Below are 20173 nucleotides of genomic sequence, written 5' to 3'. Positions count from 1 at the left end.
GCCCACGTGGACGAAGAGGAAAGGGAGAAGAGAGGAGAGGAGGTATCACGACAGACGTGAGGATGGGAGGAGGCTCCTCAGGGTCCTACGTGCTGGAGCCCCCACCCTGCCAGTGGTCCGGTCCTAGCAGCTTTCACCCCAGAGCCCCCAGGGCAGGGTGGGGCTTGAGCTCCAGGCCTGGCCTCAGAGTGCGCATGTCCTTGGGTGTCCTGAGTAATGCTGATGACCTTGGCCTCTTGTGCTGGGGGCCTCCCCGGGCAGCGTCCTGGGGGAGATGGGGCTGTGGCATGTGCAGATCTCTTCTCTCCCCACCCTGCAAGTCCGGGATGGTGCCTGGGGCTGAGGGGATGAGAGCCCGACCTACTTCTCCATTTTCTCACTATTTTTCAAAAGGAAAATGACCCACTTTTCAGCCAATGGGACTGGGGCCTGCTCCCAGGCTGATTTCCCTGAGCCCCCCTGCCCAGGCCTCTGCCCCATCCTCAGCCTATTAGCCACGTGCTGGACCCACTTCCTGAGGAAAGCAGGTGCACCTGTGTGGAGGGGTCCTTCCCTGCCATCTGCACCAGGCTGGGGAGGGGCCTGCTCTGAGTGAGGCAGGGGTGTGCCAGGGCCCTACTGATCCTATGTCGGCTCCACTTTGGTCGGACCCCATTGGCAGCCACAGTCCTGGGCAGTTTGAGTGTCCTGTCTGCCATCTCCATACACTCCCAGGATGCATCCTTGGAGGGGCAGGAAGGCTCTGGGGAGGATTGGAGGAGGACCGCTCTGTATTAGTGGATGGTGGTATGCTCTCTTCTCAAGCATGGACAGGGAGAGCCTGTGACCCTTGAGAACCATGTCTGTCTGTCTCCCTGCCTGCTAGAGCTCCTCCCAGAGAACATTCCTAGAGGGTTCTGTCTATGCCTTTCTTCCCAAGCCCCTCCCCCTCTCTAGGATATTGGTCTGGGCCTCAGAACCCCCTCCCTCCCTCAGCTATACTGGCCTGGGCTGGCTTGGGGGGTGATTAGGGATTTAATTATTTAGTTTCTCCAGCTCAATAGATTAATTCCATCCATCACAGGCAGGCTGAGTCTTCTCCCCGTTTCAGGGCTGCCTGGCCAACCCCAGAGGGAGGGAGCATCATTGCTCACCTGGGCCTAGTACTGGATCTGGGAACAATGGATAAAGTTCTTGTTGGGGGAGGATTTGGTGTATGACATTGAGCAGATGTGGGTGCCTGAGTGATGTGAAATGAACATACATATCTGTTGTATGGGGATAAACACGTGAATGAACATGTAAGTGAGGTTTGTATCTGTGCAGCTTCTGTGTGTATAAGCATCAACGTCCACTGGATAAAGATGTAGAGGTGTGTGAGCCCTTGTGGGAACAAGTGCGTGTGTATCTGTGCACCTTAGGTGACGATGACTATATATGACATGCCACGTGAGTTGTGTTGGATGATCTGCATGGCTTTGTAATCTGACTTTGGATGAGCACATATGTTAAACTGTGAATAAGCAGCATGTGCCCGTGCGCGAGGGAGGGATGGCAGGGATGGAGGTTTTCTGAGGCTGAGTGATGAGTCAGGGCACACCGGGGGTCCACTTGGTGGCTTCATCAAACCACTGTGGTCAGAGAGACATGCTACTTTTGACCTGCTGGGGCTTGGTCTCTCCGTGGGTGAGAATGTTGGGCCTGGACTCAGACCACATTCCCATCCCTCTTCCACCACCTCGGTGACCTTGGGCAATTTTCTTTGCATTTCTAAGCCTCAATTCCTCATCTGTAAAATGGAAGTAAAAATGGTAGCTCCTGCAGAGGAGAGTTTTCAAGGGCGCCGTGAAGAAGTGTAATGAAAGTGCTTGATACCATGGCTTTTTAGTTGTAGGCATTCAAAGAGCTGTGCCTTGGAATCCAGAGTTGAAAGGCACCAGGGCTTGTCTGTCTGAAATGTGTTCGGTGCTTGAATCCATTCTATAGCATCCTCCAGAGCAGCCCTCCAGCCTCTGCTTGCATGCCTCACGAGGCAGGACACACCCAGTTCTTCAGGGAGCCCACCACCCTGGAACAGCTCTGCCTGTTGGGGCGTTCTGGTCCAGCCGCACGCAGTCATTTCCCTCCTGCCTTCTTCTGTTTTTCCTCTGCTCCCTGTGCCCCATCTGAGGGGTACTCCTTCTTGATGGCTCAGTCACTGAACTTACTGAGCACCTACTGTATGCCAGGTCTTGTCCATGCTGAGACAGATCAGGTGGATTGGTTTTCAAGGAGCTCAGCGTCTGCAAATAAAATTTACCCTACTGGGCGCCTGGGTGGCTCAGTTGGTTAAGCGACTGCCTTCGGCTCAGGTCATGATCCTGGAGTCCCGGGATCGAGTCCCGCATCGGGCTCCCTGCTCGGCAGGGAGTCTGCTTCTCCCTCTGACCCTCCTCCCTCTCATGCTCTCTGTCTCTTGTTCTCTCTGTCTCAAATAAATAAATAAAATCTTAAAAAAAAAAAAAAAATTTACCCTACTGTGTGGAAGTATGGGACCTAAGAGGAGGTAGCGACTGCTTTGTCCTGGGATTGATGGGGGGCCACTCATAGGTAAGTTTTCTTGGAAGAACACCTCAGAGGGCAAAGCTGGGAGGACAGGCCTTCCATACTGTCTCCCCCTGTGGTCCTGTCTCCTGCTAACCCAGAAATCTAGAGAGGAGAGCAGAGGCTAAGACAACCTAGAGGCTGGGTCAGGATCAGGTAGAGCTGAGGATTGGGAGGTGTTACCCTGTGAACCTGGTAGTGTGCCAACCAACCAGACTTCATGGGGCCGTGTGGGGCCTAGCCCTGTGTGTGACTCCCCTGCAGGAGAGGTCCAGAGGAGGAGCCAGGCCCTGACACAGGCAGCCACTGTCTAAGCTCACACAGATTGCTAATAGGACAGTGTGCTAACCTGGGAGGCAGACCTAAACTCTGGACTCCATCAGACAGCTGGGCCAGAGGGTAAGAAAGGCCATGGGCCGGGCCTGGCCTGGCTGAGAAGCTGCTGCCCAGTGGACCCTTGCCATGGCCTTGGGATCCTACCTGTTGTTCTCTGATGGTTCTGGTAAGATGAAGTCTGGAGGCCAGAGCAGAGGCAGCAGCCCAAATTTCATCAAACACATACAAATAACAGAAGGCACTAGGGTGCTAAAGTCCAGAGAAGCCAACATATGGAAACATATGTGTCCATTGCCTTGGACAGATCAGCTTATTTTCTCATTGCTGCAACCTTAGGAGGTAGGTATTATCCCTATTTTACAGATGAGCAAATGGAGACTCAGACAGATAAACAAGTTTTTCAGGGTCATGTAGGTAGGCTACAATATAATAGCTGGAGGCAGAAGACTGTCTTTCCAATACCCAGCAATAAGGTCACTGGGCTTTTCCTTCCATATTCCAGCTGGAGGAGATACCACCATCCCTGGCTGCAGGGATTGGTGGGGCCTGCAAATCAAGGGCCTCTAGTTGTCTCAGGTGCCACCATCTTTGGCCACCAGGGCTGCTCTGCTGTCTTCAGCATTCTCAAGGTGTGGGGGGTCTTCAGAAGGAGCTCAGGCAAACAAAGTCCCGGGGAAACATGAAATAAATGAGTTTTCAGAGCACCCATTTTTGGTCCAAACCTAAGTCAGGCATGGCTACAGCCTCTGCCCAAGGCCATTTGAGAAACCCTCTTAGAGACCCTGCTTCCAGACCTCACACATTTTCGTGGTCCTCCCCCCTCCATTGTTAATAGCATTGATGGACATTTTACCTGCATTATCTTAATCTTTGGGACATCATGATGAGAAAGGAAACATTCTTGCTCCCATGTGGAAGTTGAGGAAACTGAACTCAGGAGAGATGAAGGGCCCCCTTAAGCCCCATGTCTAGTAAGTGGTGGACTTGGGACATGAACCCAAATAGTTTAATTCAAGACCCACATTCTCTCTTACTAGCTGCCCCTGACGAGGGTCCTATAGGAGTGTGGTCCTGGGAGTCCTGCCTTGCAGCAGTGGGCAGGGATGACTGCCCCAGGAAGGCTCTGGAGAACTTCAGGAGGGAGAACATGGACATGACAAGGCAGAAGAGCCTGAGAATTGGTTCACTTGGCAGAAAGGGAAGAGCAGGCCAAAAGCAGTTGGCCATGGCTGCAATTAGGGAGCATGAGGTGGGGATTGGGATCAGGCTGAACTGTGTCTCACAGGGCCTTTCGCAGCCCTGGAGAAGGAGGAGGAAGCCTGAACTTTGCTTCTGGTGTCTCTTGGCTCTGTGGCCCCAGCTGGGAGAGGAGCTGGGGCCCAGAGCATCCGATTGAAGGGACATACTCGGGGCTGGCTGGTAGACCCCAGACCCTGAGATTCCCTCCCTAGAGTCTCATTCTTCTCTGCAGGGTGGGGGAGAGTCATTTACCCCACTCTTTCTTCCCATTTCCCCCAAACGCCTTTCTTGAACTGTGCAAAGGGGCACATCTGGAGAGACCCAGATGCAGCTGGAAAAGAACCATCTGTATCTGCCCAATTGAGAAGGGCTAGATAAGTACGAAGAGCAGGGCTGGGTTTGGAGGCTGGATTTCTAATACCAATCCTTCAGGGACTCTCTAAAGCCTTTAGAGGGAAAGGAGTAGAGGTCCTTTCTGCTGGCTGTTGGGCACAGGAGAAGAGTGGATGAGGGTGGCGAGTGAAGACTTTCATTCATGCAAATAGGTGTATTTTTTTAAAGATTTGTTTATTTACTTTAGAGAGAGAGAGAGTGTGTGCATGAATGGGGGGAGGGGCAGAGGGAGAGCGAGAATCCCAAGCAGACTCCCCGCTGAGTGCGAAGCCTGACATGGGGCTTGATCCCTGGACCCTGAGATCAGGACCTGAGCCAAAATCAAGAGTTGGCCACTTAACTGACTAAGCCACCCTGGCGCCCCCAAATAGATATTTTTTGAGCACCTATTAATGCCAGGCATTGTTCAAGACACTCAGAATACTGCAGCACATGAGACAGACATAGTCCATGTCCTGCTGGGGCTTATGTTCTACTATCAGGAGACATACTATAAACATGTAATAAAGAAAATAATTTCAAAGAGCAGTAAGTGCTATGAAGACAATGAAACAGGGTGATGTAGAGCATACCTGGGGGATGGGGTTCAACTTTAGTTAGCGAGTGGTCAGGGAAGGCCTCTCTGAGCTGAGACCTGAAAGATGAGGCAGAGGAAGCCATGGGAATATCTGGGGCAGAGCGTTCCAGCAGAGAGAACATCAAGTGCAAAGCCCCCTGAGGTGGGATTTTCAAAGAGATTATAGGTAGTGTGGGTTATTCACAGACTGAGCACTGTCCAATGGGTCAGGAGATGGATTTAGACTTGGCTCTGCCTAAATGTCTCGAGTGTTTTGGAGCAGTAAGCCCATTTTCTGTAAAATTCCTACCCTAACGCCCCAAGGAAGAGTTGATTAAATAAAGTAATAAAGGTGAATGAAAAAGACCCCGAGCCTCCCTCCTTCTATTCTCTTCCTCCTGCCTTCTCCATTTTCTGAGGAAGTAAGGGTAGGAGGAGGTTTTTCTCTGGGGTCCTAAGGGCCGGGGCTGGGCACAAGACATACTGAGTCTTCAGCAACAGGGCTGGTGGTGGGGTTGAGAGAGGCCAGGGACAAGGGCACCAGCCCAGCTACAAGAGATCCTGCCAAAGGCAGCTGGGCCAAGCCAGTGTGGAATGGTTCAAGGGGGCTCAGGCAAAACTGGATGCAGGAAGAGGCAGGCAGCCGGGGGAGGAATGCCCACCCCTGTGTAGAGGACAGTGGGCTACAGGTCCTCGGCTTTGTGTTAAGGCTCCCCAGTAGCTAGCCCTTTTATAGTGGACATACAGCCCCCACCACAAATGCTGCTGTCAGGACAGGGGGTGGGGAGGACTGGACAGGGAAACTGAGGCAGAGTCCTGGCCATTCTGGTTGACACAGGAAAGGGGGATGGGTGGGCAAAGCCTGAAACTTTGGGGTCCCAAGAGCACACGTGGCCCACCCACAGGCTTGTAGGAGGCCAGGCCTGCAGCAGCAAAATGAGTTCCAGACCTCACTTGCTGCAAGTTCTGCTGTGTTGGAAGTGGTATGGGGATGATCTCATAGGTTCCAGTGTGAGGGGACTAGATGGGGCTGATCCCCAGCCAGAGAGCGACTGTACCCCTTTGCTGCCATCTGGACCAGTGTGTCCAGCTTGTAGCTTTCCCAGACAGCTTCATGGGGAAGGCATGAATTGGTTAATATTTGATTTTTGGAATCTTTATCTTTGCTTTGCCTACCGCATCGATTTGTGTCAGCCTCTGAGACATTGGCCGTTGCCAAATACTCCTGGTTCCCTGGTGCCTAGGCGTGGACAGTCTTGACTAAGACCTGCTGCCTTTTCCCTAGCAGAATACCTTTGATCTTATATGGTTGTCCAGGAGAGATTAAGTGACCCACCCAAGGGTCACACTGTAAACCAATGGAGGAAGTAAAAAGAAAAAAAAAAAAGAAAAAAGAAAAAAGAAAAAGAAAGGAAAACAGATAATGAGAGCTCCTTTTATTAAGCATTCACCATATGCCAGGTACAGTTCTAAGGGCTTTATATGCTTTACCTTGTTAACCATCACATTGTTGTTAATCCCTTTCTGATGGCTCTAATACCGCCATTTTACAGATGAGAAAATAGGCTAAGAGAGGCGAATTGGCTGCCCAAGTACGCAGAGCTAGCAAGTGAGTGGAAAGGGACTTGAACCCAGAGAGCCTGACCACAGAATCTGCACCGATAACTGCTTTGATCCAGGGAGTTTGGGAGTTGCCTGGGTCTCAAGAAAGGAAAAGCACCTGAGTTGGCTGGGCAGGGCCCTGGGGGAGAGAAGAGGAAGAAACTCTGACTCGATCCTCTGCAGCCCTTTTCCTTCCTCCCTGGTCCATTCTTTTTCTGGAAGGTAATTGCTTGGGGCAGTGACAACCTCCTGGCGAATTACACAGCTGGTTTCCCAGTGAGATTTGTAACAACAACCCCGCCAGCCTGGCAGCCCCCAGCAAGTTCCGGTTTAAGAAACTAATTGCTGGATTGTGTAGTTGGTGCTAAATTGGGTAATTTCTTGGTGACGGCATGCGTGCCAGTTCTTCCATTCCCAGATAGATTTGAGCTGCATCAGAGAATTTGTCATACACGGCACCCTCCCAGACTCCTCCACTCCCCACTTCCCAGCTAGCGCAGGCAATTGCAAAAGAGGCTGCTTCCCTGGGCCCAGAGTTTCACCATCTGGGCAACCCTCTGTGCCCTGGGATGGTAGATAGATGCCTTGGTGCAGGAAAATGGGGAAAATAGCACCAGCCCCCAGAGTTGTCATAGGGCTTTAGGGAGCTTCCTTTATTCGGTACTTATCTGACCTTGGACTTGGTACTAATATCCTAATTATCTCTGAATCTCCAACACCTAACTCAGGGCTTTGTCCAGAGCAGGCCCTCAATAAATGTTCCCCAAGTAGATGAATAAATGACTGGACTAGAAAGCACTCCTCCACTCCCCACTTACTGCACTTACTGCACAGGGGAAAAGGCGAAACCACACTCTGGTTAGCTCTGGAGGTTTTGTTTGTTTGTTTTCCTTTTCTTTTTTTAACAAATTCACTGGCATTACTGTGTTTACTTCAGAATGGCAGTTTAGTAACTTTGGCTTCTCTGGGCTAGCAGCACAGGTCAGAGGAAAGCTAAAGCATTGGTGTGAGGCAGCCCTGGCTATGACCTCGGGCTTTGCCACCAACTCTGGCACCTGGGCCTCTGTCGGCCTCAGTTTCTTTTTCTGTAAAACGGAAGTGGGGGATAGTATCTATCCCTTGGAATAGTTGTGGGAGTTACATAAGATGCCATAAATGAAGGGCTTACATTCACCCCACAAACACCTGCCCTGTGCCAAGCATCATTCTAGGGGCTGGGGTAATGCGGTAAGATGGGCAGAAATTCCTGCACTTCCATGGAGCTTACATTCTGGTGGGAGAGGCAGACAATCTCCAAATCACACCAACTGAAAATGGTAACGGGTTTAAGAGCTATACAGGTACCTAGTGCCTCGAGAGCAAACAGCAGGGAGATCTGACCTAGTCAGGGAGGCCAGAGAAAGCTGCCCTGAGGAAGCAACAACGGGGCTAAGATCTGAAGGGTGTGTAGGAGTTAACAAGGCAGAGGTGGGCGGGCAAAGCTTTCTGGACAGGGGGAACAGGTCCCTGATGAGAGGGATCATGGGACTGCAAAAAGACTGGCCTGTTTGGAGCAGAGGAAGCAAGGGGGAACATGTCGTGAGAGGATTGTTGGAAACGTAGGAAGGGCCGGACCCTGCAGGCCTTGGTGGACAGGTTATGGTGTTTTATCTTAAGAACATCAATAAGCCATTGATGAATTTTAAACAGAGGAGTGACATGATCAGATTTCTGTTTCCAAGTGGCCATTGGGATTGGAAGCCCGGTAAGAAAGGAAGCAGGGAGACCAGTTAGGAGCTTTTGCAGACGCTCAGGTAGGAGATGGTGTTCTGAGTTAATTGAATTAGTTAGCAGTGCTCTCTGCTTACAAATACAGGAAATCTGGCTCACAATGGTTTAAGTAAAGAGGAGTTTATTCCTTACCACATATAGGCCTGGAGGAAGGCAACTGCTTCTGTTGGTTCCAGGGCTCAATGATTCCAGGACTAACGTTTCTGTGATTCTCTAGGTCTTTCTCTCCTGTTGGCAAGGTAGTTACCTTAGCTCCAGGCATCATGGTTGTGTTCAAGCCTATAAGAAAGGGGGGGAAGGATGGCATTAGCAGGCTCCACCCCTTTCATCATAAAGGCAAACTACTTCCTGGAAACCGTCAGATTTTTATGCATATATCATTAGCCAAAAGTGAATTGTGTGGCCTCCAGTTATGGGGGGGCGGCGCTGGGAAAGGGGAGAAGGTTGAGAGTGAGTTTTAGCTAGTCAGCCAACAATGATTTGGTGGGTATGGAAATAAGTGGGCAGATCTATTTTTAGGAAGCAAAATCCATAGGCCTTGGTGATGGTTGGAATTATGAGTCCCCTCCTAGCTCGTTTTGCCTTCCTATCACTTAGTAATAGGGTGGCAGCAGGAGAATGTGATGGTAAGGCATACTATATAGGAGGAAGACTATACAATTCAATCTACATCAATGAAATCTTTTCTTTAGGAAATCCATAAATTGGATATCTCCTTCCCTCAGTAATTTGTATTTGATTACAGTTTAGTATTTGGACAGTGGGGATTTTGGAAATCCAAAATAAAGGCTTCACATGAGGGATTATGTTGTGTAATCTTTTAGAGTTTATAAAATGGCTTCATATACATTTTATCATTTAATATTAAGATCCTGGGAGATAGATGAGCAGGCATCATTAGGTCACCTGTCTAGTGTCACACACCTTCTGGTTTCAGAACTTGTGCTTTTTGTACTGGACAGTGCTGCCCTATAGGACATGGGTAAGGGAGGCGGGGGTAGCTTGTTTGGAGAGGAGCAGTTACAGGGGCCTGTCTCCCCTGAGACTAGAGCTGGAAGAACATGGATTGATGCTAAAGAGACTGAAGGTTGATAAGCTCTCGATGGAGGCTCAGAGGCTTGGCAATAGCCCCTGTGCGGGGCGGGGCTGAGGAGTTGGCGGTGGGGAGCCTGGGAATATCCACCATTGGGAAGCTCTGAGTGAGACTCCAGGTTGATGTGACCACAGACAAAGCAAATGAGATGGTCTGGGCTTCGGCCAAAGTGGACTTCCGTGCTGCGAGTCTCGAACGTGGGTCCTGCCTGGGGCAAGAGGAGGAGGGCCATGATGTGGACAAAGGACCAGGCTATCAAAATTTCTTTCCAAAGCAGGGAGATGATTCCAAGAGCTTTTCCAACAGCTGCTTGTGAGGCCCTCTTGGTCTGAAGTCACCTCGGCTTTCCCAGAGAAGGGAAGTGGAGAAGAATTGTTATCTAGAGCCAAGCTGTGAGGTCACCCCTGGCTCCCTGCAGGCAAGATAACCAACAGCTTCTTCAGTCCAGGCCACAGGGTGGGCCAGGGACTGGGCATGTCTCACCCTCTGCTCTATGGAAGATTTCCAGGAGACTCCACAATTCCCTTCATTATCTCACATCCCTCAGGGTCAGGAAGTTCTTCCTGATGTCTGACTGTGTCTCTTCCACTACTATTAATCACGCCTGCAAAGCTAGCTCTTCTTCCTGACATCCCTGTGTCTAATAATGGCATCATTAGTCTTCCAGTCACGGCTGCTGCAAACTTCAGAGTCGTCTTCCTTCATGAATCTCTCTCTCCCCCACCTCGTCCCAGTATTTGCCAAACCCTAAATGTATGCTGGAACTCTCACAGCCCACCCCCTAAGAATTCTTTATTTGCCCACCTCTTCTGCCTTTGTGCCTCCTGTTTCCTCCTCCGGGAATTCTCTCCCCCCCACCACTTTGTCTTTGGAATACACAGCCATCTTGCTCCACAACCCGAATGCATTCTTCTCTGGGAAGTCCTCCTCAATTTCCCTCTATTGGGTCTGGTCTTGTTTTTATCTGAACTAGTGTAACGTTTGCTACCCCTTTCTAGTCCAGTCATTTATTCATCTACTTGGGGAACATTTATTGAGGGCCTGCTCTGGACAAAGCCCTGAGTTAGGTGTTGGAGATTCAGAGATAATTAGGATATGGCTCCTACCCTGCAGAAGACCACATTCTAGTTGGGGAGACAGAAACTGAAACAGACAATTTCAGTGCAGTGTTATGGTTTCTTTCATGGAGGAACCAAGGGTGTTATGAAAGCCCAATAGAGAGACATAACACAAAATAAGAGTACAGAAAGTCTTTGAGGGTAGGTGGGGCTTCATCTGAGTAAGTGTTAGCCAAGGGAGAGAGTTGAGGTGAGTAGATGGAAGGAGATTCTAGGAGGAGGGTACAGCTTGTGCAAAAATACTGGGACCTAAAATACCCCTGTCGTGTAGGATTGTTCCCTTGTTAGACTATAAGCCTCTCGATGACAGAGACCACACTTAAATCACCTCTGTACACTTCTCACTCAGTCTTGCTTATGGTAGCTGCTCAACAAATTTTGTGGAATGGAATCGTATTTGAGGGCAACGAAAAAAAAAATTGCAGTGGCTCAGCACCACGGACAGATCACACAGACACTTGCTGTTGGAGGTAGTCCAACCTGTAAGCTCATTTGCATGTATTTGCATAATGAAGCCAACTTCATTTCCCTGGGGGTCCAAAGGCCCTGCATCATGGGGGATCCAATCAGTCCTGGTCTGGGGGGTTGGGAAGGGAAACTATCAAGGCCAGAGACTGGTCCTCTGAGGACTCTGGGACAATCTCTTTCTCCCTTTGCTCACTACCCTTTTCTTTTCCATCAGGAGCCAGTGATCCTGAGCCTTCTGAAGTTAGGATTCTGTCTGGTGGTGGGGATCCTGACACCGAGGATGGGAAACCCCGGATGGTGAGTGGTAGGAGTCTGGGAGATGGGGAGTAGATTGAGGTTCTGAAATCAGAATAACTTGGGTTATTCTGGAAGCAGCCTGAAACAGTGGGTATGGAGAGGTGGTGGTTGGGGAGGAAGGAAGGCTGGGTCTCGGAGGTGCTGCTGTCTGGAGTCTTTGAGGCTGTCATTCCCTCCTAGTCAGCAGATGGCCCAGGAGCCTGGTCTGGGATGAGGGAGGGCGCCGTCTGCCAGCTCCTCAGTCCCTGTCCCTCCTGCTGACATCCCCTCCTGCTGTAGCGCCTGCCCTGGCAGCTCTGGAGTCCTGATCAGAGGCAGTTCTTGCTGAGAGCTGACCTCTCTGTCCTGTAGCCTTGGCAAGCCTGGGATGGGGGCCGGGGGCACTGGTTGCAGTGCTTTCTCTCCATCACCTCCCTGCCCTGCCAGCCCGCTGTTCCTGGGAGGAACTCCTGATTTCCAACCCCAGTGTAGGGTTTATTTATTGTTTTATTTTAAATTTTTTTAAAGATTTTATTTATTTATTTGACAGACAGAGAGAGATAGCCAAAGAGGGAATACGAGCAGGGGGAGTGGGAGAGGAGGGGGAGGGAGAAGCAGGCTTCCCGATGAGCGGGGAGCCCGATGTGGGGCTTGACCCCAGGACCCTGGGATCCTGACCTGAGCCGAAGGCAGACGCTTAACGACTGAGCCACCCAGGTGCCCCGCAGTGTAGGGTTTAGATGCTGCCTTGGACAGCCAGCGTTCCTCTTCTTTATGGTTTCTTCTCCCTTGGTGACTCCCCTACAGTGGAATGGGGGTGGCCAATGGGGGTAAAAGGGAAATTTTACTGGGGAACACTTGGAACCCAGAAGAGGAAGAGGCAGTCATCTTAGGTTATTCCTTCCTGTCTCAGCCCTGGAGTGGGTGGGTGGGGGCTTGTGGGAGGGAGGAGAATAAGCCTGCAGCCAGATGGAAGGAACAGGGTGTGGAAGGAAGGGGAGGGGGTGGATACGTAGATGAGGGTCCAGTGTTCTGTTTGGTTACTGCGGCTGGAGGCTGTGACCCTGAGGCCTGGCTCTTCACAGCATTGGGCAGAGGTGTGGCTCTGGATCAGTTTGCCTAAAGCCAGCTTGTTAAAAAGCTAGTTCACCTAATGACTGGTTTCTTTGAATATATATATATATTTTTATGTCTGTTTGGCTATCCTTTTATTTTTGGTAACCTAAGGATTTTTAAAAACCCTTTTGGCTGAGGGCATTTTATCTTATGAATAAGTATCAAATTTGCAGCATTTGACGAATGATGGCATTATTTTGTGCCCTTGTGAGTATCTTTTTTTTTTTTAAGATTTATTTTTTAAATTTTTTTTAGATTTTATTTATTTGACAGAGAGATAGAGAGAGAGCACAAGCAGGGGGAGCAGCAGGCAGAGGGAGAGGGAGAAGCAGGCTCCGCACCGAGCAGGGAGCCTGATGTGGGACTCGATCCCAGGACTCTGGGATCACGACCTGAGCCGAAGGCAGATGCTTAACCGACTGAGCCACGCAGGTGCCCCCTTTGTGAGTGTCTTTGTCTAGTATGACTGTTGTAAGGCATTTTAAGCTCATTTGGGGAAAGATAGTACTATTACTCACAATAAATTGATATGCATTACCTAAAGGGATACCAGAATACCTAAGAATAGAGTTTTAGGTGAAGTGGCCTGTTGTTCAATCTGAATCCTTTTTCTCCTTATTTTCCCAGGAGGTTCCGGGGGCCTGGCCCCCAGCACTATGAAGAACCCTTGCTGAGGCCATGAGGGGTTACCATGGCGACCGCGGTAGCCATCCCCGCCCAGCCCGCTTTGCCGACCAGCAGCATATGGACGTGGGCCCAGCTGCCAGGGCCCCGTACCTGCTGGGCTCCGGGGAGGCCTTCTCCACCGAGCCCCGCTTCTGTGCCCCGAGAGCCGGCCTGGGACACCTTTCTCCTGAAGGGCCCCTGAGCCTGAGTGAGGGGCCATCAGTAGGCCCCGAGGGAGGGCCAGGGGGGGCCGGGGTTGGGGGGGGCAGCAGCACCTTCCCCAGGATGTACCCCGGCCAGGGCCCCTTCGACACCTGTGAAGACTGTGTGGGCCACCCTCAGGGCAAGGGTGCCCCCCGCCTGCCTTCTACACTCCTGGACCAGTTTGAAAAGCAGTTGCCCGTTCAACAAGATGGCTTCCACACGCTCCCGTACCAGCGAGGTCCAGCAGGGGCCGGGCCCGGGCCCGGGCCAGCGTCCGGCACTGCCCCAGAGGCCCGCAGCGAGAGCCCCAGCCGCATCCGGCACCTGGTTCACTCTGTGCAGAAGCTCTTTGCCAAGTCCCACTCTTTGGAGGCCCCAGGGAAGCGGGACTATAATGGGCCCAAGGCTGAGGGCAGAGGTGGCCCTGGGGGAGACAGCTACCCTGGCCTGGGCTCTGGAGGCCCCCACACCTCCCACCACCACCACCACCACCACCACCACCAGTCCAGGCACGGCAAAAGGAGCAAGAGCAAGGACCGCAAGGGGGACGGGCGGCACCAATCCAAGGCCGCTGGCTGGTGGAGCTCCGATGACAACTTGGACAGCGACAGTGGCTTCCTGGCGGGTGGGCGGCCCCCTGGGGAGCCTGGGGGTCCCTTCTGCCTGGAGGCTCCAGACGGGTCCTACCGGGACTTGAGCTTCAAGGGGCGCTCTGGCGGGTCGGAAGGCCGCTGTCTTGCCTGCACTGGCATGTCCATGTCGCTGGATGGACAATCGGTCAAGCGAAGCGCCTGGCACACCATGATGGTCAGCCAGGGCCGGGATGGATACCCGGGGGCCGGGCCAGGCAAGGGGCTCCTGGGCCCGGAGGCCAAGGCCAAAGCCAGGACTTATCACTATCTGCAGGTGAGGCTTTGGTGGGGGTGGGGCACAGGGTCCTCAACCTTCATCGGTGCTGTCACCCAGGGAGCTATCAGAAGGGTTGGATGGAAGTCCGTTGTCCCTGTGGTGGAGGCCTGGAGGCAGGGAGGTTCCACCCTGCCTCACTATGTCACCTTGAGCCCCTTTTGGGATCTCGCTTTCCCCGTTTGTACAATGAAGGGGCCCTTCTATTCTGACATTGCGTGTCACTGCCAGGAAGACTTCCCTTCAACCTGCTGCTTGGACAAGCTGTGCCGGCCTCTGTCTCATGAGCTCGGAGGCAGAATGAGGTTGAGGGTAGGCAGTGGACAGGACAGCGTGGCACTCCCTGGCTGTAGCTTCCCTGGAGATTGGAGGTCAGCAGTTGGAAAGCAGTTCTCCTGCCCCTAGGCCTTCTCCAGACCTCTTTTCTGCTCCGATCTGGGTGGTCCAGATACTGTTTGAATATGAAGGTCAGTTATTTCCAGAATGTGCCTCTGCTGGGGTTTGTCATGCTGGGGTGCCCGCAGTAGGACGCCATGAGGCCGTGGAAAAACCCTGGGAGCCTGTCCTGTAGGTTTTCCTGGGCTGGGGACACGCTGGTCTGAGCCCCAGATACAACGCCAGGGCGGGGCTTCTTGGGAGTGGGTGGCGCAGGTGATAGCTGGCATGCTGTCCCCAGCCTGTCTCCCCACTTGTACGGTTTCTACAGATGGGGCGAGGAGCTCTGACCCCTTCTGCTTATGGTGTCCTTATCCATCCCACACTGTCCCCTCTCCATCTCCTTACTGAGCTGGGCTCAGGGCTCTTCCTACCATCAACCTTCCTCTTCTCTGCCGCCGGCTCCTCTCCTATACCCCTTGGCTTGCCTTTTTATTTTTTTTTTTAAGTTTTATTTATTTAAGTAATCTCTCCACCCAACGTGGGGCTCAAACTCATGACCCCGAGATCAAGAGTTGCACACTCTTCTGACTGAGCCAGCCAGGCACCCCCCTGCCTTGCTTTCTTGAGGCCTGCCATAGGTTTGGGAGGAAAAGTCAGTACAAGTTCTGGAAGTCCAGCAGACTTAGAGTTGTCCCCCAAACCCACATGCTACATATTTAATCCACAGTCATTCACTCGGGGAGCATTTCTTGGGGACTGTGGATGCAAAGATGACCCCACAGACATTGCTTGTGAAGAGCTCAGAGGTCGGGGTGGGATAGACAAGGAAGCAGGTAGAATAGAGCGATGAGGCTGTGATAGGAGAGAGCCCTGGGCGCCATGGGAGCACAGAGGAGGCACCTCACCCACCGGGGTTGGTGGCGGCTGAGGGCTGCTCGGAGCAGCTTGCCGGAGAGGAGGACGCCTGAACTGAATCCCAGCGGAGCTGGAGATGGTCGAGCGCAGATGTGGATTAAGGGTCTTCCAGGAAGAGACTACAGCATGTTCAGAGGTACAGAGAGTTGACCTTGCATGTGTCTTTTGGGCGTCCTTGGCCTTGCTGGTAAGTTCTTCACACGTTAGGGCTCTCCTGGGTGGAGAACTTACGGGAGAGCTCAAGGGAAAAAAACAGGGCCACGTGGAAGCAAGAAGGGCCACGTGGAAACAGACAGTAGGGAAGGTGGGAGACTTCTAGGATTCAGGACTTCTGGATTGCCCCCTCCCTGGGTAGAGAGGTTCTCTAAGCTGGGAATTGAAGGGTCCAGCAGAAGGGGCCGAGGAGGGGACAGCAACCTTCCTTCTCCCCTGTCTGAGCCCTGGCCGTCCCTGGAGCCTCACTGCCACACGGCTGCTCCCTGCTGCTTCTCCAGGGCTGCCCTGACCTCTCTGGGGGCTTCCTTTTTAACATGCACCTCACAGCGTCCTGCAGAGGAGTGAGGAGCCGCAGTGGCTGCGGAGTGGGAGCCCTGCAGTGTGGCCGAGAGCGCCCTGGCTGTCCGATCTGCTGGCCTGCCTCTCTCTGCTCGCCTGTAGCTCCTCTCTGGAGAGTACAGGGAAGGGAATGGTCCCTCAGGGCTTGGGGGTCCAAGGCATCTTAGGATTGCCTAAGGAATCACAACAAATGTGTGTGGGAGAACTAACAGACTGCAGGGGCCATGCCCAAAAGCAGGGGAAGCTGGCCCCATCAGACTAGGTGTCTTTGTTGGATCCTGAACCCTTTTGTTTTGAGACCCTATTTCTCCCACTGGATCCCAGCTCTCCTTCAACCCTCTCCTGAACCCCTCCTTCTACCAGAGCCCTTGTTGCTTTATGGAGTCTCGTCTCCTCCCTGTGTTCCCATCTTCTCATTGAGCTCCAGCCTCCTTGCTGAGCCCTGCCCCTATCTGTGGACCCCATTCCATCCCTGCGTCACTGTTCTCATCCTGGTTTCTGTCCTCTCACCTAGCCTCACCCCCAGAGTCTGTGTCCCTTCCTGAACTCTGTGTTCTCCCTGACTCTTGACCCCTCTCAAAATCTCTACCCTCACCCCATTCAACCTGTTCCTTACAACAGGTGTTTGAAGTCTTCCCTACCTGCCCCAGCCCTCTTCCCCATTCCTCCACTTATACCTCATTCTTCCTAGTGTAGGCCAACCATCACAGGCTCCCTCACCTTCCTGTCAGCCCACCTACAGACTCATCTAGATCTCTAGCCACCCCCATCCCCTTCCTTCTTGGCTCAGAGAAAAAGCCAGGACCACTCATCCCAGGCTGATCCCTCCAGTAGGGCTTGAGCCCATCTCCCCAGGATCCCCTCTATCCCTGAACTGACTACTGACTGTCCCCCACTCCCTCCGTCCCCACATTTAAAGACTATCTTTATCTTTACTGGCGCTTTCTCTTATCCTGGAAATGTGCCCAGGTTTCTCATCCTAAAAAATCCTTCCTTCACTCCATACCCCCTTCCATCTCCTGTCTTCCCTTCATACCCGAGTTCTTAGAGCATAGAATCTACATCTTCACTTCCTTTAATTCTCCCCTTTACTATAGTCTGACATCCACGTCCCCTGTCCTCTAAAATGTTCTGGTAGTGGTCACCAGTGGTCTCTTGAGAGCTCCCTTTAAAAGGCCACTTCAATGCTTATAATAATAATAGCTAACATTTATTGAGGACTTACTATGTGCTGGGCACACTATGTTGGCTTATTTATCCTTCCTACCAACGCTAGGACATCGGCATAATTGTCATTATCAATTCACAGACGAGGAAACAGAGAGTAATCAGTTTTTGCTCAAGTTCGCCTAGCAAGTGATGGGGCGAGAATTTGAACATGGATCTAACTCCTGAGCCCGAATTACTAACCTCTGAATGCACTGTGGCATTTGACATTATCAACTCTTTTTATTCTGGAAATGTCTCCTGTTTCCATGACATGGCATTCTCCTGACTTCCCTCCTACCCCTCTGCCCACTCCTCCTCAGGTGACTTCATAGGCTTTTCTTCCTTTCTTTGCAGTCCCCTTTTGAAATGTCACTGGATCCCTCCCCAGCTCTCTTTCTTTCCCCTGGGCTGTTTCATTCACCCCTGTGGATTCAGCTGCCGCCCATGACTCCCACATGTCTGCCTCCAGCCCAGATTTCTCCACTGAACTCCAGAACCGAACACCCAACCACCTGCTCGGCATTTCACTGCCAAACTAAAGATGCTTAACCCTAACCTATCAGCTCTCCCCCAAACTTGTTTCTCTGGGATTCTGTGGCTCCATGAGCGACAGCACCATCCCCCAGGTCCTCAGCCAGCAGCCTCCCAGTCATCTGCGGCTCCTCCCCGCCCCCTCGCCCCCTCGCCCCCTACATCTAATCAGACTCACTGATGCTCCTTAACACCTCATTTCCATCTCCTCGTCCCCCTCATTGTCATGGTCTTAATTTAGGCTCATCATCTCTTGCCTGGCTAACAGCATCAGCCTCCTAATTGGTCTCCCTCCTGCCACTCCATCCCCTGCCCTGCTCCCAGCCCTACACAGTGCATCCCCCCTATGGACTGTCAGAATGCTCTTTCTGAAACAAATCTGATGGCACTTGCCTGCTTAGAGCCCTCAGTGGCTCCTCGGAGAGGGAAGGAGGGAAGAGTTGGAGGATTTGAGATGTCAGCAGGTTAAGAGGAGGAAGGAGAAGGAGGGGTGAAAGGTGGGGGCAGGTGATACTTCACTGCTGGGGTGGGTCAACACCCAGGTCACTTTGGCCTCTGATATTCATCCTCTTGACTCCTGGCATATCACCTCAGTTAAGTAGTAAGAGGTCCATGAAAGATGATGAGGCATCTCCCGTAAGGGAGGGGACAGCTTGAAACCTTCTGGCTCTGCTTCCACATGTCCCTGAGCGAGGCCTGCTCCAACTAACAGAGCACCTCCCGTTGGCAGTGGGGACAGAGGGTCCTGGCTTCTAGATGTAGTAGGGACGCGTCCGAGAGACAGAAGCCCCTGTCCCCGCAGGTGCCGCAAGATGACTGGGGGGGTTACCCCACTGGGGGCAAGGACGGGGAGATCCCCTGCCGCAGGATGCGGAGCGGCAGCTACATCAAGGCCATGGGGGATGAGGAGAGCGGAGACTCAGATGGCAGCCCCAAGACATCTCCCAAAGCGGTGGCCCGGCGCTTCACCTCCCGCCGCTCCTCCAGCGTGGACCAGGCCCGGATCAAGTAAGGACAGGGAGGGCCAGGGCTTGGGGTGGGAAGCTGATACTGGGGGGTTCCCTGCTTAGGGTTCAACTGGGGAGTCTTACCCTGCCCCACATAAAGAGGGGTCCTTGGTGATCGCTCCAATCTGAGTGCCTCTTTGGGAGAGTCCCTTCACCCAGGTGTCTCCTGGGAGGATCCCTGTCTGGGGGTTTCTGAGGGATAGAACCTGCTCAGGGGCCCTAGTGCTGTTATTCCCCTTTCTGGCAGACCCCCATTCTGAATATGGAATTTTGTCCTTTCCCAGCTGCTGTGTCCCACCCCGGATCCATCCCCGGAGCTCCATCCCTGGCTACAGCCGTTCCCTCACCACCGGACAGGTAGGGACAGTCCAGCATGCCTGAAGGAAAGGGTTGGAAATGGGGTTCAGTCCCATACTCAGTCTATGCTTTAAAATTAGAGGTCCAGCCCCTGGAGAGAGCACAGGTCTGGTTCTGGGGGAGCTGGGAAGCCCGCCTTGGGATTCCTGGAGCTGACTCAGACTGGGGGTCTCAGTCACATCCTTCAAAACCACCAAGGGTCCTCAAAGTGATGAGTTTGTAGGGGCAACATCAGGTCTCTGAGGTTCCCCAGCCATGTCCTGGCCTGATTAGTCTCAGCTAACCCCGTGCAAAGGGCAGGTGTGGTGGTACAGACCGGGGATAGGCAGAGCTGTGGTCCAAGAGATGCCCATGCTTGAGTTCTTTCCTCACTGCCCCCCAACCCCCCGTGGGACCATTAGTGAGACCCAGTAGATCCTCTGTTTTCTCACCTTTAAAATGACAGTAGTAGTGATATTTATCTCAGGGCTTTTGTGAGAGTTCAGTGAGAAAATGTGTGCAAACACAAGGTACCTGGCCCCAAATTGGTACTTTATAAATGTTGAATTCCATCTCTAAGTGTAGACTTCCGCTTAACTAAGCAGAGGTATGCATGATTACATGCATGACATGGATTGGAATTCCAGCTCAGCTACTTACCAGCTGAGTGACCTGGGGCAAGTTATTTGACTTTTTTGAGCCCCACTTTCTCTATTTAAAAATAGGCATCATAATAGTGTTCTTGGCACATAGCCAGCACTCGGGAAAGGTTAGCTATTTTTACTGTTTGCTGGGGGGAAAAAAAGCAATGCAAAAAAGCAATGCAGAAGACTGTCCAGATTGGCTCCTATTGTTTGCTGCTTCAGTCTTTGTTACATTTCCTGAATCAGGGAATCTGATTGGCACAGCTGTCTTTTCACATCAGACTAGCCTATGT

At 52.2% G+C, this 20173-nt stretch overlaps 1 protein-coding gene across 4 annotated transcripts in view; it reads left to right on the top strand.

Moving 5' to 3' along the window:
• DLGAP3 (DLG associated protein 3) overlaps positions 1-20173 on the top strand; it is a 63120-nt gene that overhangs the window by 10443 nt on the left and 32504 nt on the right. For all 4 annotated transcript variants that reach the window (XM_081818046.1, XM_081818047.1, XM_006732562.3 and 1 more), the window contains 4 exons: positions 11352-11434; positions 13157-14305; positions 18696-18901; positions 19185-19257. In XM_081818046.1, the coding sequence (XP_081674172.1) occupies positions 13208-14305; positions 18696-18901; positions 19185-19257 (1377 nt within the window). In that variant the 5' untranslated portion in view covers positions 11352-11434; positions 13157-13207. The remainder of the gene's footprint in view (positions 1-11351; positions 11435-13156; positions 14306-18695; positions 18902-19184; positions 19258-20173) is intronic.

This window comes from Leptonychotes weddellii, chromosome 4 (assembly GCF_054177405.1).
Source record: "Leptonychotes weddellii isolate Sample4059 chromosome 4, ASM5417740v2, whole genome shotgun sequence".
Classification (NCBI taxonomy): Eukaryota; Metazoa; Chordata; class Mammalia; order Carnivora; family Phocidae; genus Leptonychotes; species Leptonychotes weddellii.
This window is presented reverse-complemented; position numbering and strand designations above follow the sequence as displayed.